The sequence below is a fragment of the Mytilus galloprovincialis genome, chromosome 1 (genome assembly GCF_965363235.1).
Source record: "Mytilus galloprovincialis chromosome 1, xbMytGall1.hap1.1, whole genome shotgun sequence".
Classification (NCBI taxonomy): Eukaryota; Metazoa; Mollusca; class Bivalvia; order Mytilida; family Mytilidae; genus Mytilus; species Mytilus galloprovincialis.
The window spans coordinates 123,820,625-123,837,386 of record NC_134838.1 but is presented as its reverse complement, the minus strand read 5'-3'; the positions used below and the strand labels follow the sequence as shown (position 1 = coordinate 123,837,386).

Here is a 16,762-nt window from a genome sequence, read left to right as displayed (position 1 = left end):
TTATTTTAATGGTGGACACAACAGGTAAACAAGTAGTATTGGTGAGTTTGTGTAGCGATTAACGGGTGGGAAAATAATATGCTCTGTGTTAGCTTTGTACCTGCTCAGTCAATTGTGAAGTAAAGGTTTTATGCATTTTGAAAGAAAAGAATTTGTTGTGTTGTGGCAAATACAGAAATCTAATTGAAAGGTTTGTAAATATGATATTTAAAAACTTTAGTATGATAATTTTATTATATTTCTATTGGTAAAAATAATTGTTATAATGACTCTGTCGCATGTTGAACAGTAGTTGTAATGGATGTGTAATGATGCTTTATAAAACTGCATTCTATAGGTCTGATTGAAGTGAATACTAGATGTTAGAATACCACTCATGTAACAATTGTAGATTATTTTGTAAAGGCATCACCTTTACATTCCGCTATATAGATAAATTTTATGTTGCTTTTTCAAACTTTTATCAGACTTTTTTGTCAAATTCATTCAAAGCATCCTAAGGTTTGATGGTTGTCTGAAATCTTATTTATAATTATCCAATGTTTGTCAGTTCTAAATGAATTTTTATTTTTTAAAAACTGTTTATATAGAGAAAAGGTGATTGGTCAATTTAAAACTATGTCTAAGAAAGGCAAAGTACAAAACTGAATTAAACATAAAGAGACCAAACTCTGCAGTAATTCAAGGTGTCAAGCTTCCATCATAAGACTACAAAGTAAAAAGTGCTATATATTATAGAAAATAGAACATGTGGTTAAAAGCTAGAACATAAGTCGGTCTTCATCATTAGTTTATGTCATACCATTTGATTTATTTACTCTTTTACATCTGATATGTTAGTCATTTAGATTTACCATAGCAGAGGACATTGTTTTATATTTCTTAACCTTGAATAACTGTTTTTTGCTCATCTGCAGTTTTAATTGACATTGTAATACTGTCTTTTTGGTGGATACCATTGCACTAGGGCAATGTCAATCCTATCACACTGGTTAGATAGCTATATTCTGGGCCTCATCTCTACCTTACTTAACAGTGCAGTAAGGTGGACTTCCTTATATCATACCTGCCAATGACATGCAAATTTACTAATATATTCAGATACATGTCTAACCATACTTGACCGAGAATTCATTAAATATTGTAGAAGTTATAAAACTTGGGTCTTTTTTTTGTCCCTCCTTTTCTTTTCTTTGTTTTGGTTTCTGTTTTTTGCCATTCATTTCTGTGATAGATATTTTTGTTCTTTTTCTTTTTTGTCACTCTTTTCTGAGATAGATTTCTTACCAGTTTTGAATCTCCATTGTTTGGGGGGAGGTGTTTGGATGTGCAACATGATCAATTAATATTCTCAATCAATTTCTTGACAAGTTTCTGTTGACAAAATTTCACATTATGAATTCTGTTTTGTACTAAAGACAAAAATCTTTTAGTGAAGTATAGATATTGCCAGAAAGATACATCTTCCAACTAAGATTATTTATTTTGTCTACAAATCAACCCTGCTGGATCTTGGTCTATGTTGTTACTCTTCTTATTTCTTGCTTAATGTCCAGTGATCTCTGGATTTCATTCACACCTACCAAGACTTTGGCAACATAATCGTATGATTCAACCACTTATTTCAATACCTTGGAATATCCCTGCATTCATCACAATATTCTATATATAGAATCTGAGCAATAGATAGAAGAAAGCAGGTGTATTCCAAAAGATTTAAAAATTAAAGGTAAGATTTTAAAAAAGGAAATTATTTTAAAAAAGGAAAGTGAAAAGAGGAAATAACCGTTACAAAACAATTAAAAATGGTGATAATTTTAAATGAACATATATGGAATTGTGTAGACATTGATTAGCAGCCAATCTACCCGTCGCGTGATAGTGGAAAGATAATAACGGTTTAGTCACATAATTGGACGATTTACCTGCCAAATATTTGAAGCGAGGTATTGGATGGGGGTGCAGATACACATAGCACTTTGAACTAAATTGATAAGAATTCTGTTTATCACTGGTTTGACGGGTACTTGAAATGGTGACAAAATTTTGAAATAATTTTGGAGGTGTGTTTTTTTCGACATGGTTAGGATATACCGCGTACAAACTTCAGGTGAGAAGTTATCTTAATGTAGATTTTACAAATTTTTACTTTTATCAGATATTATTTCACCTGTAGCTTGAAATTGCATTACATAATCTGAGTATTGATTTAGTTTTATAACTTCCATGTTGATGATCAATAGCTCTACTTTTGTAAATAAATTTGTATTTTGTATAAACACGTAGGAGTTTGGGTGTGTGAATAGAAATCAAAGGGTGGGTCTATGTGTGATTAGAATCATACGTGGGTCTATGAGAAATTCTCTTTATTTTACAACAAAATATTTAGAATAGATACCGACAATTAATTTGACTTGAGTTATGAACTTGATGCACATGTAAAATGATTGAGAGACTAGAATTAGGAATACTGTACTGGTCCTTTCATTTAATTTCATTGCTAAATAAAGTTGTATGCTTTTTGAAAAATGAAGAACAAAGAATTAAGCAAGTTTGAACAATACTATTTCACTGAATTAGGAAAATTACTATGCAGATAACTGCCTTTCATCTTTTGGTTATCAAATTTTGAAGGATTAAAGTATCTAATTATGACCTCTTCTTCACCCCTCAATATTTATTATTGGATAAGTATTGAGCTTCAATTGTTTCATCAAAGCTTGATTTAAGGATTTCTGATTTAATTATCAATAATGCTAAAATAAACTTGGATTCTGATGATCTTAAGATGTTTATTTCACTTCACACTCCTATAAATGAGAAAATATAACAGAAAGTACCCAGAAGCCTTAGTGTTAAAGCATTAGCATGTTCTTTTCAATTCTTAAAAAAATTCCTTTCTGTGTTTTTCAAATATTTTCTAAGTTTTGATCTACGGTTTTTGGATTCAATGATATTCAAGCATTTGTTCAATAAACTGCACTATTAAATAAGCTCAAAATTTAATTTATCTATCTTGTTCAATCAAGCTAAGTTAGCTGTATATAAGTAAGACTGAAGGGAGAAAATATTAGCACTAAAAGGACCAATGCATTTGTTAATATAAATCTGTGTCATGTTGCCTATGTTTAACTATGAATTAAGGATTATCCAATGTAATTTACTTAGTCACATATCTATAATCTAATTACCAGAAGTTTATTCTAAACATGTACTAAAAGATCTATATATGTATAAACTAAGTAGAATTTTGCATGTACACAGTAATTTTCTGACAGATGTGCTTTTAAATATTAAATAGTTACGGATATAATTTGGCCTAATGTTGAACAGATAATGACTTCCATAGTTGTGAAGTAATTATAAGTTTGATATACCCTTATAAGATAATTTACTGCTGATCATTGGGGAAAAAATATAGCTCATTTGGGAAATGATCACAAATTTTTACACATCAGTTAAAAGAAGATAACTTTATATAGCTCATACAAGTGTAATATTTTTCAGAAGAAGACAGCAACAATTTAAGTAAGATATTCTATTGTCTCTGCTTATCTTACTGCCTTAGTAGTACCAGCATCCCAGCATCACTCTACATATGCCTCTTTGCTTTAATAATACAAGCTTTAGCAAGTACATTACATATACATACATTTTGTATATATATGTACTGAGAAATTGCAAAAACACTGCACTGATTCAAAAATACAGATGCCCATTACCTAATTATATATGCAATGTAAAGAACCAAAAGGTATATGTTTGTGCTCCTTTTTTTAATGTGAAAATAATCCCTTGGAATTTCTTGAACATGATAACTTGGCTTGCATCTCAGAAACTGATAAACTTTGTATCTTCAGAGTAAAAAGAGAGTTATATGCCGATCATGATTGTATTTACTTTGCTTGCATTTAAGTCAGCTTTCAAATAATCCATAGCGATTTATCAATTATATTTCATCAGTTAAGCTTTGTTCAAAACCAAAACATTGAGTCATATGAATTATGAATGATTTTCATGGAGTATAGATGTCTACCTGTCTTATCTCAAAACCACAAAATGTTCTCTTATGTAACTTGAACAACCTTGGTTATGTTCTTTAAGATATTCTGAGTGAGTTACCTCCACATCTTTCTCATATTATAACTCTTTTTTAAACATTTGGGTTACTGTGACCTAAATTTAAAACATCAAGAACAACAAACATACAGTCTTCAACAATAAACAGGTGTCCAGACTGTATGTCGAGCTCTAAATCGTCCATATCACTGAAACCCAGGGAAGAAACATATTTAAGGGCAAAAACTTTCTTATTTAATTGTTTGGTTTTGTTTTCTGTTTAAGTTGTTTTATTAATACAAATTCTAACATTGGCTATAAGTGATTTAGTGCTGTATATGTATGACCATGTTTGTGACAAATTAATTCAGATTTAAGGCCTGCTTTATCAATATTCTCTGATATAACCATTAAGCACGAGGTTAATTACACTTCTATGCTAATTCTAATGATAAAACACAATACCTTGACCAACATTTTACCAATACTTGATCATCTATATCTAAAATAGATTTCTATCCTTACGGTACAAAACATGCTCATCAATAAGACATGTTAAGCACATCAATTTTAAATAATATTTCAATATTTTTTGCCTCCATTTATTTAAGAAATTGATTATTAGGTTGACAGAACAACATCTGGGGGTTACAACATATAGAATTGATGAAACATATTATATTGATTACTAATAATAAACCATAAAAACACAAATTATACCAAGACCATCTCTCAATGTGGACCAGGCTGAGATAATTTGGGATATAACAATGTTTTATAACACATTTTCCCGTCCAGGTAAACAATATTAAAGTATTTTTCCAATTATCATTCCTAATGTTCCCTGGGAGTAAAATATTCCTTAGTTTTTAAAGCATTCTATGATACATTAAGTTATATGCTGTTTATCTGGATTATTCCTTAGTTTTTAAAGCATTCTATGATACATTAAGTTATATGCTGTTTATCTGGATTTATATGTAAGCTGTAAATGGTTACAATTAAACGTAAAGTACTCTTTCAGCTAAAATTAAGGTATAAAAGATAAACAGAAGCATAACTAGCACACACTTGCAGCCCAGTAGTCAGCACTTCAGTATTGACATCAATATCATTGATAATGGTCATAATTATAAAGTAACTGATAACAAGGGTTTCAATATTTTCTAAATACTAAGATTTTCTACATTTTTAATCTTGGTACAACTGTTTCTTTGATTTACTTACTAATAATTTTGAATATTGCTTTTTGTTGTAAATCTGTTTTTCAAAGTTACAATGGGAGTTTTAAGTTCGGAAAAACACTAAAAAGTATAGCTAAAAAAATCTGTCTTTTAACAACTAGAGGTACAACTCTTTTAATTAATGTTCTGATATTTTTATAATTTAACTCGAACATTCTGACATATTCTTTTTATATATTTTATCAGTGACATTCTTCTGTCTCCAATGTGGAGGTTTGATTCTGCACTTGTTATAATAATCTAAAATCAGTCAAGACTATTAAGTGATACAGTTTTTATTGTAAAATCAGCTTTAAATTGTATCTTCTACATCTAAAACAGGAAAATTGGTATGTTGTCTAACATAATTGTGCAAATCTTACTTAAAAGAACAAACACCGAGATGTCCACGCCTCAGCCCATAGTTTAGTGTCTAAGATATCTCAATTACTTTTTCATGATGTACAGGAATGAAGAAAATAATTTGAACATCGGTTTTTGTGGTTTATTTTAAATAAGAAGATTAATTTCTATAGAATCATATAAACAGGAAAATTTAAGGATCATTTGTAACCTTTAGAAGAACCTGTCGTTAACTGATTACGTAAAGAGGTTGCTTGCTTGGTAACAGTTTAGCTTGCTGTTGAGTCACATTTCTTCTTTGAGCTTGTTATATTTGTAGCATACATGTCATATATCTTTGCCACTGTATGTTAAGCAAACAACAATCAATCAATCAATTATAAAATGTCTTTAACTCTTGTTGAAAAGATGCATAGGCCAATTTTGTCTTTTTGGTGATCATTTAAGTTATGATTTTTAGTTGCTGTGGGTTTTAAAGTGTTTAAATTAAGCCATGAAAACCTTGTTTATGTGTGCAGCAGATGTACCTCATTAAATTTGTTTATGAATCATACCAGGGTATTTAAGTCAATTTTAAACAGTTTTTGATGTTCTTTTCACAAGTAATTTGTGCATGTTTATTCAACCTTAGCTTATCCTGTTCTATAAATGACTGAAGTCTTTTTGAAAACATCAAAAGAATTATGTAAACTTTTATCATCATTTTACATTTGGGTCCTGGGATACTGAAATTTTTGCTTGCTTGGTTCCTGATAAAGCATCTTTTATATCATTAGATCTTTGTTGAGTAGACTTATGTCCCCTTGTTTTCCTATTGTCAAATATCTCTACTAAATATGTAATTTTGTATGGCTATTATACACTATAGCCAGTTTATCAGATAATATTTTAAGTCTTTCTTTTTTCATTGGTATGCTCTTTCATTAAAATGTTTACATATTTGGTCTGCATTTAAACAAGATTAAAAGCTCTGATATGTTTAGTGTGTGGTGACTTAAATGGTAAGAAAAGGAATACTATATGAGTATTACCAACTTTTGTTTAGTTAACACTTGAGAAATTCTTTTAAATATTTAAAATATCATTGATTGTTTACTTGTTTGAATATTTTGAGTTTAACTGTTAGAAATGTGAAATCATATGGGCAAGAAAATCACAAATAAAACCTGCAAAATTTACTTTGTATAGAATTCCAATGATATCTGATGCAGTTGATTCTGTATCAGGTTTCAAGCTCAAGAAAACTGGAGTTTGTTCAAATTCAGTCACCTGTGTTTAATACAGGATACAAAATATAGTTCCTGCTGTAATGTTTCTGTGAAAATATCCTTCAAACTTAAATTATATTAACAAGTATTATTAAGATTAAATAATACTTACCTGAAATCTAGAAAAAGGGGTGTGTCTGATTTGTCACTATTTTATTGACAAAAAAATCAAGGGAAAAGGGGGCATCAATTCTTCCCTGTTTCACATATTTTTTAAGAGGCATATGTAAAACACCTACAGTAAATAATCATATATTTGTGATATGAAAAATTATGAGTGACATTGTCCTCTGAAGCATATTGATAGGAAGACAAGTTTTATCTTTGGGCTAAACATGACGTTTTATGTCCGAAAAAGAATTTAACATGAGGGTTTGGTCAGCCTACAAGGAGTAAGTTACAGGTGATATATGTTCAGGATGTATTGATAGGGACAAGGAGTAAGTTACAGGTGATATATGTTCAGGATGTATTGATAGGGACAAGGGAAGCACCTGTCGTCATCTATCTCAATGTTATCTTAATTCAGTAGGGTCATCATATTCTAAAGAGGGACCATACCTAAGGAAACTAGCTTCCATTATTGATTGTAATTCCATCTTTGAGTTTAGTTTATAGGTGACCACTCGTACCTAGATAATTTAATGTCTATATAGTTTCAATATATTCCATCAGCTAATTTGTAACATGGAGTATGTCATGGCTGAGAATATCACTCGATGATTTCTTTGAATATTTGGACTGAAATTAATAAGAAAATGGATGATTGTGATTTTCCGATCTACTCGTCAAGTGCCGTTATTATTCTGAAGTTAGTGCCAGAGGATGGGGGTAAGATATAAAATCATTTTCAGTATTCTTGGAAAAAAGATTTTTCATGTTCTGGTTAAAAGTTACCAATTTTTGTTTGTTATGTGGGTGTTTAATTAGATGTTGCCATCAGCTGATTTGATATTGTTGTTTTATAAATAAGGTTAAAAAATGCCTGGTCTGTTTTTAAGTCCCTTGCTTTTAACTATTATTATAATTGTTGTATCGTGCAACATTTGACATCTTTTTGCCTTCAGCTAACAACAAAAACTTTGTTCATATGTATTATTGCTGTTCTGTATCTATTTTCTACCAATTAAGTAAAAACATTTAATTATTCATTATATATATTTTTATATAATCCTTAAAGACATTTTATAGTACATCATTTTTCATCTCCGTACAATAAAACAAAATGTTTGATGGTATCGTAAATACATAGATAATGTTTAAACAATAAAACATTAAATACAGACTTTTAACTGATGATATATGAAATAAAACCATACATTTTACGATGACTGTTCACATTATCGTATATTTCTGGTATATTTTAGTACTTCATTTTATTCCATATTTGTTCTAGCCTACACATAAAGTGTTTTTAGAATGCATATGTAAATGTTAACATTTCCTCAAAACATTTATTTGCAAACAGAATAGATATTTCTTGGATGTTTATGGCCTTATTTTGCACGATTCAGTGACTAAAAGAAATAACAATATAAGTTTGGTAAATTGATGATTACTATGTATAATAGCTTAAATATATTTGGTCTAGACTCTATAGACTAATTGCAAGGTGTAAATGTCCATCTTCCAGAGAGAATCTGACCTGCTGCCCAGGCTGCATCTCCTCTTTTTTTTCGTTTGTTGGCTCATGGTTAGGTGACCTAAGGTCAGTTTCTGATAGATATAGGAAGATGTGGTATGAGTGCCAATGAGTCAACTCTCCATCCAAATAACAATTTATAAAAGTAAACCATTATAGGTCAAGGTACAGCCTTAAACACAGAGCCTTTACTCACACCGAACAGCAAGCTATAAAGGGCCCCAAAAATTTCTAGTGTAAAACCATTCGAACAGGTTGTTTATAAATCAAGTACTCTGTATGTTTTCTTCAGAATCTTTGAAAGGTATAAATGGATCTGATAGGGATATCTGGCCTTGACCTTATTTTCATAGTTTTTGTGAATTTTTATGGCCCCTCAACGAAGTTGTCGGTGCCATATAGTTTTACCCTTGTCGGAAATTCTGTAATTCCGATACTCTGTAATTCTGATATCCCGATATTCCGAAATTCCATAATTCTGTCATTCTGTCATTCCCCAACAAACCATTATACAGAGTTTTTTTCAAAACGCCTCAGATATTGGGATGATTTTTGGTATGTGAGTTAACCATGGGATGATTTTTGGTATGTGAATTAACCATGATAAGTTACAGATCAAGTTTAAGTTTCGTTCCGCTCCACTAATTTTTGCCGAAATAACAGACTTTGGACTTTTAGAAATTGTTGAAAATCACAGTCATACAGACTTTTTTTCTAAACGTCTTCCGATATTGGGCTGATTTTAGATATGTGAGTTAACCATGATGAGTTACAGATCAAGTATAAGTTTTGTTCCGCTTCGCTAATTTTTGCTGAAATTACAGGCTTAGATAAGTTATTGAAAATCATAGTTATACGGATTTTTTTTCTATACCCCTCCAGATTTTGAGCTGATTTTTGATATGTGAGACAACCATCATGTTTGTGTCCACATGTGTTATTGAAATTGCAGGTTTTTCAACTTTTGGGACGGGGCCATTTGTGTCGCTTTGACACATCTAGTTTCAATTACCAGTACAAAAAGTAAATGAATGACTAGAATGATTGTAATGAGTACACCTCTGTCTGATAGATGTTGTATATTATAAAAGGCCAATGGGATTCTTAGTGTAGACCTTCAAGCAACTTGCAAGATCACAGACAGCAATAGAAGAGGTGCTATTTTGATTTATCTTTGAGCAGGGGGGGGGGGATTGGAAAGAGGATTGTTTCTGTAATAAAGAATTTGTCTTCATAGATTATGGAAAGTTGATATTTAGAGTTTTAATCTACAGTAACATTTTAATTGTCTTGCAGAATGTGTCACAATTAAAACAGTTTGAAAAGATTCAAAATTTAATCTCTCTCTTCAAATTCTATACACAAAATGTTGGAGATATTGAATATAGATATAGGGTATTTAATTAAAGATTAACAAATGAGAGGTTTAGTTTCATTTTTCGAGGTATTCTAAACGTTGTAAATGTATATATGTATACCAGGTAATATTGATTTCACTTCCAATAGTCTTCCTAACTTAGGGACGACATCAAAAGATCGATGTAGGATAAAAAACTTAAATCAAATAGTTTGGGGGTGGGGGGGGTCAACATTGCTGCAAGTTTTGTTAATCTAAAATCGATTTTACATATATCCCTATTGGTCAATCAATTTTTCCCAAATTAAGTTAAGAGGGGGGGTGTGGGGGTCAGTGAAAAAACTATGTGAATTAAGTTTTTTATCCTTCATTGAACTTTTGATGTCGTCCCTTATTTTGCATTGCACTTTATCTGATTAAAAAGAAACATAAAATTTAGGTTATAGGATTCTATTATCCAAATATAACTTGGCATAAGTATGACAATAGATCGGAACTTTGTCAAATTTGAGTATGTCAATTATAAACGGTAAAATATTCTGGGTATGTACTTTGGCAAGGTAGGTTGGGTAGAGATTTACTCTCAACAAATATTTATCTATTATGCATGTTATTTAATTTTCTCAGTCATGAATAAAATATTTGATTTTTATTATCGTGAGATTTACTGCCGTAATAAGTCATGTGACCATTTAGTACAAACAATGCAGGTAAATAAGATTTTTTATGTCGGGATTACAGATCTTGGATCTGTAAGTAAAAGATACCGCCTAGTGACACTATCTCATTTAGATAGATGTAACCCTGCGGAGGTAGACAATATCTAATTTGTAATACAGGTATGTTTTTACCTGTCTGATTACCTGGATTTACACCTGTATCAAGGTAGGTTTTCTCTATTGAACCAATGTCTTTTGATATTAAAGTTTGATCCTATCTAGTGTGTACTGCATACTTGATTAGGTTCACATTGGTCTGTATGTACACCAGGACGTCAGGTAAGGTCTTATTTTCATAGTTCATAGAAATTGATTCAATTAAAAATGGCAGCATGGCAGCATGTACAACTAGATAGATTCTTATAGTCTGGTAACTGTATTTGATTTGATGATATATTTTAAAAATCATAACGGCAAACTTCGAGACTGAATCTATGAACATGTTTAAGTTTTTTTGGGGTTGGAAGAGAATAAAACCTGAACATATTTGTTTATTTACTGAGATCCAAGATCAATATTATTCTACCCTTTTGTTTAATATGTGGCTTTCATCTCTACAGTTATTATCAAATATATATTTATAATCTATCTAATAATATTTCTAGATAATTGATTAAATTCTTGATTGTTACGTAATGAATTGAATAGATACAATCTATCTGTTAGTTCCAGGTTAGCTTGGTTTATCACTGTGTAGATAATAAGTACATGTATTTGTCATCACATATTGATAGCCTGTATATCATATACTACTTCTGTCACCTTTTTACTTACTGGTAACTTTTTCTTTTCAGCTCCCAGTAATCCATCCATAGAAGTTAACACAGCATCCAATTCATGGCGTGAAAACACAAAATCAGTTAATGGAATAAATTGGGAAGAAAAACCAGAAAAAGTTGACTTATACAGTAAAAATATTGTTGACGAGTCCGACACATCAGAAATTGTTGACCGTGAGTCGATTGCAGATTTGTCATCCACACGTAAACAGTGGGAAACTTTCTGCAGATCAACAAGTAACGAGCCTATCAAACCTCCAGCAAAGAACATCTCTCCAGCCAAACGCTGGGAAGTCAAGTTACCTTACAAGTCTGATCCACAACCTGCCATCACAACTCCAAGGTCCGAATCACCAGACAGAATGTCTGACACAGATGTCGACCAGTATGCTAGTGAAAGTGCCATAGATAGAGAGATTCGTCTTGCAAATGAGCGTGAGGAGATGTTACGTAAGGAACAAGAGGAAAGATTGGAATTAATCAAACGACAAGCAGAATCGAAACAAAACTTTGAAAAGAAAAATAACAATAACAATAAAGAATTTCAGACAATGTACCATGAAATGACCGAAGCTGACAGAGGGTCTGAGCTTCAGAAAAGGGAGACAATCATACAACAGGAAATCTTAGAAAATAAGGAGAGAGAAAAAGCCTTAAAAGTACGAACATATGAGGTTTGTATTGGTTAACTTACAATCAATCTACATCTAGTGAAATCATATTACATCTAAGACATATCAAAGTCAGCTTAGGGTCATCAATCATTCTTAATCTTTTGTCAAGGTTGCAGAAACAATTATTTTCTTAAAACAATCTCATCTGAAAAGGATATCTTAGAAATTTTTGTCATTGTTAAAGTATCGTTAATTTTACTGACTAAAGCATTTGGTTGAACACTTATCTATCTTTGAATTGTAAGACAGTTAGTTCCTTTGTGTTCTTGAAAGAAGACTTAGATTTGAAACTATAAACATGTGTATTTCTTACAATTGAAGAGAAGACCGATCATTCTTTCACCAGGCTTACTTGAATACAAGTAAAACAGATTCATAGCCTGATATTCCAGTTTTTATAAATGACTTATCCAGTTCAAGCTTCATTTGGTTATATATTATGCATGGATTCTTATCTAGTCATGACTATGGTTTAAACATCATTTTTAATTGAAACTTTCTTTATATTATATCCCTGTCTGTGTTACAGCTTAAGTGGACTCTAGATTTATAGGGGTATATACAATTAATCTCTCATAACTTTTGTATCATAAATACTTTAGGAAGATTTTTACTTATGGTATAAAATTAAAAAGATATATGATTGTCATTGAGATAACTCTTCACCTCAGCCAAATGATGTTGAAGTTAACAATAACCCTATGATATAAGGGCATGCCCCACAGTCAAAAATCTGCTCTTGGAACCACTTGCAAAATATCCGGATTTAAACATTAGCATTCTGGTCCATATATTTATATCATTAGGTAAAACTCCCTCTTCTGTACCTTGTAAGAGAAATATTTAAGAAGATTATGTCACTAATACCCACCCATATTCAGTTAACAATTTTATTAAAAAGTTATCAATGATATATTACTATTTAATACAAAACTTCGATAAAGGAAACAATGAAAGGCAGTCAGATGTCTGGGATGGGGAATATTTATTAGAATTGTTTTGTTTCTGGGTATATTGACATCACATTGAAACTTGGAAAGGTCATCTTTCTCTTCTAACCTTTCCAAAAAAGGAAAACTAGAAGTTATAACTTAGATGCATTTTTGTTATCCACATTCTCAAAAGAGAAAGTTCTGAGTTTTTAGTCCTCTAGCTTGATAGTGACTATAAGATATCTCTGACACATTTTACATGTATAAGGATGTACTGGGTTAATTGATTGATTGATTGACGGCTGATTAATGTCCAGGATGTAATGAGTTACCGATGTAACTAAGTGCAGATCTTCTTTGTTTTTTTCATTCTCTTACCACAACTTGTCACAATGGCATGTTATATAACGGAATATTTATCTGTAAAACACAGTTCATTACATTTTGTTAAAGGCATATTTATGTTTAAATTTTCAATCTGGAAATTGAAAAACTAGAAAGTTAATTGATTTGTCAAGTACATAGACAAGGATTTAATGATCAGACAAGAAATCCAACAACAATCTGAATATAAATTTTCCTAAACTATAGATTTGTGTAATACACATATAGACCAACTGTTTAAATATTAATGATAAATTAGCACCAAAAGATCTATAAAATAAGTTTTACTATCAGGTGTTAATTACTACAGTCAGCTGAAAAAATAATCTCTATTCCAAAAAATCTTGTTGAAACACCTCTATGAAGAAAAGCAATTCATTATGCAATGCATATCCTTTGTTTGGCTTTCTTTTGAAAATTAGTCTCTTTAATTGTATTGGCCTTGTTTAAAGATCAGTGAATTTTTTAAGCTTTTTGAGGCATTAGATTTCATTCTTTTATGATAAGAAGTGTACCAAGAATTTCCTGTATTCAATATGTATACATATGTATATATTGTTAGTCGTGGTTGAATTAATAAAAATCTACTTAATTTTTTTTTAATTCCAACTATTGTCAGCAGAAAATAATATAGTCAGTTCAATTTTTATGGTTTAACTTGAATATTTCATTATACAAAGTAATGATTAAAATGGAAAACCTTTCAGTACTTTTTAATTAAATTTTATGAAGGTTTTATAAGTGTGGCTGTAAAGCATACTTTCCCCCAAATTACAGTACACCTTCTTATGAAGGAAACATACAAGTAATACACAGAAAATCTTTTATTTTCTCTTTCCCCCAAAGTTACAGTTCTCCTTCTGAGTAAGGAAACATACAAGTAATACACAGAAAATCTTTTATTTTCTCTTTCCCCCAAAGTTACAGTTCTCCTTCTGAGTAAGGAAACATACATATAATACACAGGGAATCTTTTATTTTCATAACCTAAAGAAGTGGCTATTTTTTAACAATTTTTAGAAGTATTTCTGTGAATTTAGTATGATAATTGTAATATTTTGACATTAGAATATCATCGGTCCTATGATTGACTCATGGTAAATATCTTATGACAAACAAAAGTTTAACCTATGTAGAACAATATATGATGACAAATGAGACTTATATCTAGGTAGAACCATGTATCATGACAAACAAAACTTATTTATATGAAGAACAAAATTCACAGCCGTTTTTAATAAATTCCTTTAAAGTAAAAGGGAGGAATGAACACAAATATAATATTTTATTGATTTGTAAAAGCTGTTGCAGTGAATGATTAATACATTTAAAAGACGATATTACACATGTCCAGGAAAGTTATTCGTTACCTGGCCCTAAGATTCCAGGTACATTGTATTATTTAACGATGCTTATTTTTGAGAGTAACAAAATATTTGGAACATCATCCAAAAAGGTAATTCAAAAATCATTTTGTGAGTTAATTTCTTCTTGTCAAGACAAACTTATTGAACACGTTCAGTGTTATTTGAACAGCTGAGCTCTGCTTATGATTCATGATTCTAAAATGTATAATTTACTTTACACAAATGAACTCTCAAAAGTGGTTGGAAAGGGGAAGAGACTTTTTTATACCCTCTACTTTTTAGCACCAAGATACTTTTATATAATCCCTCCTCCTTATTGCCTGACCTTTTCTGAAGTTACTTCCTCAAATTATCTTCCGCTGCCATTGCCTCAAAGATTCTAGATTTACCATTGACATTATTTCTTAATATATAAATTCCAAACATCTAATGCATTGTGAATAATGGCTTGTCTGCCATTTAGTTTACAAAGAAAAAGAGAAACTGAAGAAGTTGTTTTTGTTGTTGCTGTCTTTAAAGATTATTTTAGTTTTGTTTATTTTTTAATGGCGCTTTTGTTTATAAACAGGGTATTTTAAAGTTAAGTGACCTAAAAGAAAAGTTAAAAACTTGAAGATTAACAAAAACTTTATATTGTAGGAAGATTCAGAAAATGATGCAAATGAGAGCGTAATTGCTAAGGAAATCCGACTGCAGCGTGAACGAGAGGAGGAAGTATCTCATCAACATGCTAATGGTGAACCACAAACAAATGGCGAAGACATCACATACGAAGAGGCTATAGCAACATATCAACATGAAGGGGAAAGTCTTATCGCCAAAGAATTAAGAGAACATCGTGAAAGAGAGGAGGATTTGCAAAAACAACGTAATACTGTTCATCAGAGCACAAAAAACACAACGAAAATTCAGGAAAAGGAAGTCCCAATTGTACAGAAAACAACAACTACACAGAAACAACAAAAAACACCAACACCAACAATACAAAAACAGTCTTTCAATTCCTTCTTATCTAGTCAGTCACCACAAAATGTGCAGGACGAATCAGAAGTTAAAGTCACCAAAAAACAAGCAGTGAAAAAAGAAACCCCTATTGAACGTGAGATAAGACTAGCTAGAGACAGGGAAAATGAACTAAGATCACAAAAAGGTTTGCCATTATTAGTTGATACTTCTAAACCAGAAATAGTTGAAAGAGACAATGTGCCGGAAGAGGAGGAAGTTCATTATAGTGGGAGGTATAATTCATCAAGTAGTGATGCACCATCTATGAGGAAATTTGCCTCTTCACGACTTCAAAATGAATTAGCCAAACAGAAGGAAAGAGAAATGACGTATAGAAAGGAAGGTAAAATAATGACAACTTCTGAGGAACATATCGAAACTCCAATGAAATTCTCTGAAGTACCAACAAAAATGTCAGGACCTGTGAAAAGGAATTTCGTTATAAATAAAGGTGGTTCTCCAAAACCACTTGTAGAAAATGGAGAGACTGAATCAAAAGACAATAGTATCACTTCTCCCGAACAAAGTAAAGAGGAACCTAAATTTCGATTAAAGACTGGTGGTGCTGCTTTCTCATATCGGGAGTCACGGCAACATGCAGAGTCCAAAATAGAAAAGGAACTAAGAGAAATGAGAGAAAGAGAGGAAGAGCTAAAGTAAGTATAGTTTCGGGAACCATACTTATTTTTGACACATGTAGATGGTTAAAGTCTTTTTAATTCCTCCCCCAGTTCAATTATAATTGCATGCATTATATATTTAAATATTAGATCAACATGAAGGTGTCATAAAATAATCTGTTATGGTTATGTCCTTTAGATATTTCCTTAACATGCTTGTTCAATGGAAAGTACCTGGTAGTGCTGCTTTCATAGTACACCAATAATCTCTGGATGGAAGAAAGTTTTACTGATTTCATACAATTAAATGAAATCATTCTACAGGACCATGGATGTGTATCTGCATGGAGGAAAGTGAAAAAAGTTGTAA

General features: G+C 31.0%; 1 protein-coding gene across 3 annotated transcripts in view; it reads left to right on the top strand.

Moving 5' to 3' along the window:
- The window catches only part of LOC143056851 (uncharacterized), a 92,990-nt gene that overhangs the window by 73,812 nt on the left and 2,416 nt on the right, over window positions 1-16,762 (top strand). Inside the window, exons 16-18 of one of the 3 annotated variants that reach the window (XM_076230027.1) lie at window positions 3,508-3,528; window positions 11,426-12,069; window positions 15,407-16,428. In XM_076230027.1, the coding sequence (XP_076086142.1) occupies window positions 3,508-3,528; window positions 11,426-12,069; window positions 15,407-16,428 (1,687 nt within the window). Of the gene's footprint in view, window positions 1-3,507; window positions 3,529-11,425; window positions 12,085-15,406; window positions 16,429-16,762 lie in introns of all 3 variants that reach the window. The other 2 variants (XM_076230019.1, XM_076230033.1) reach the window with 2 other exon arrangements.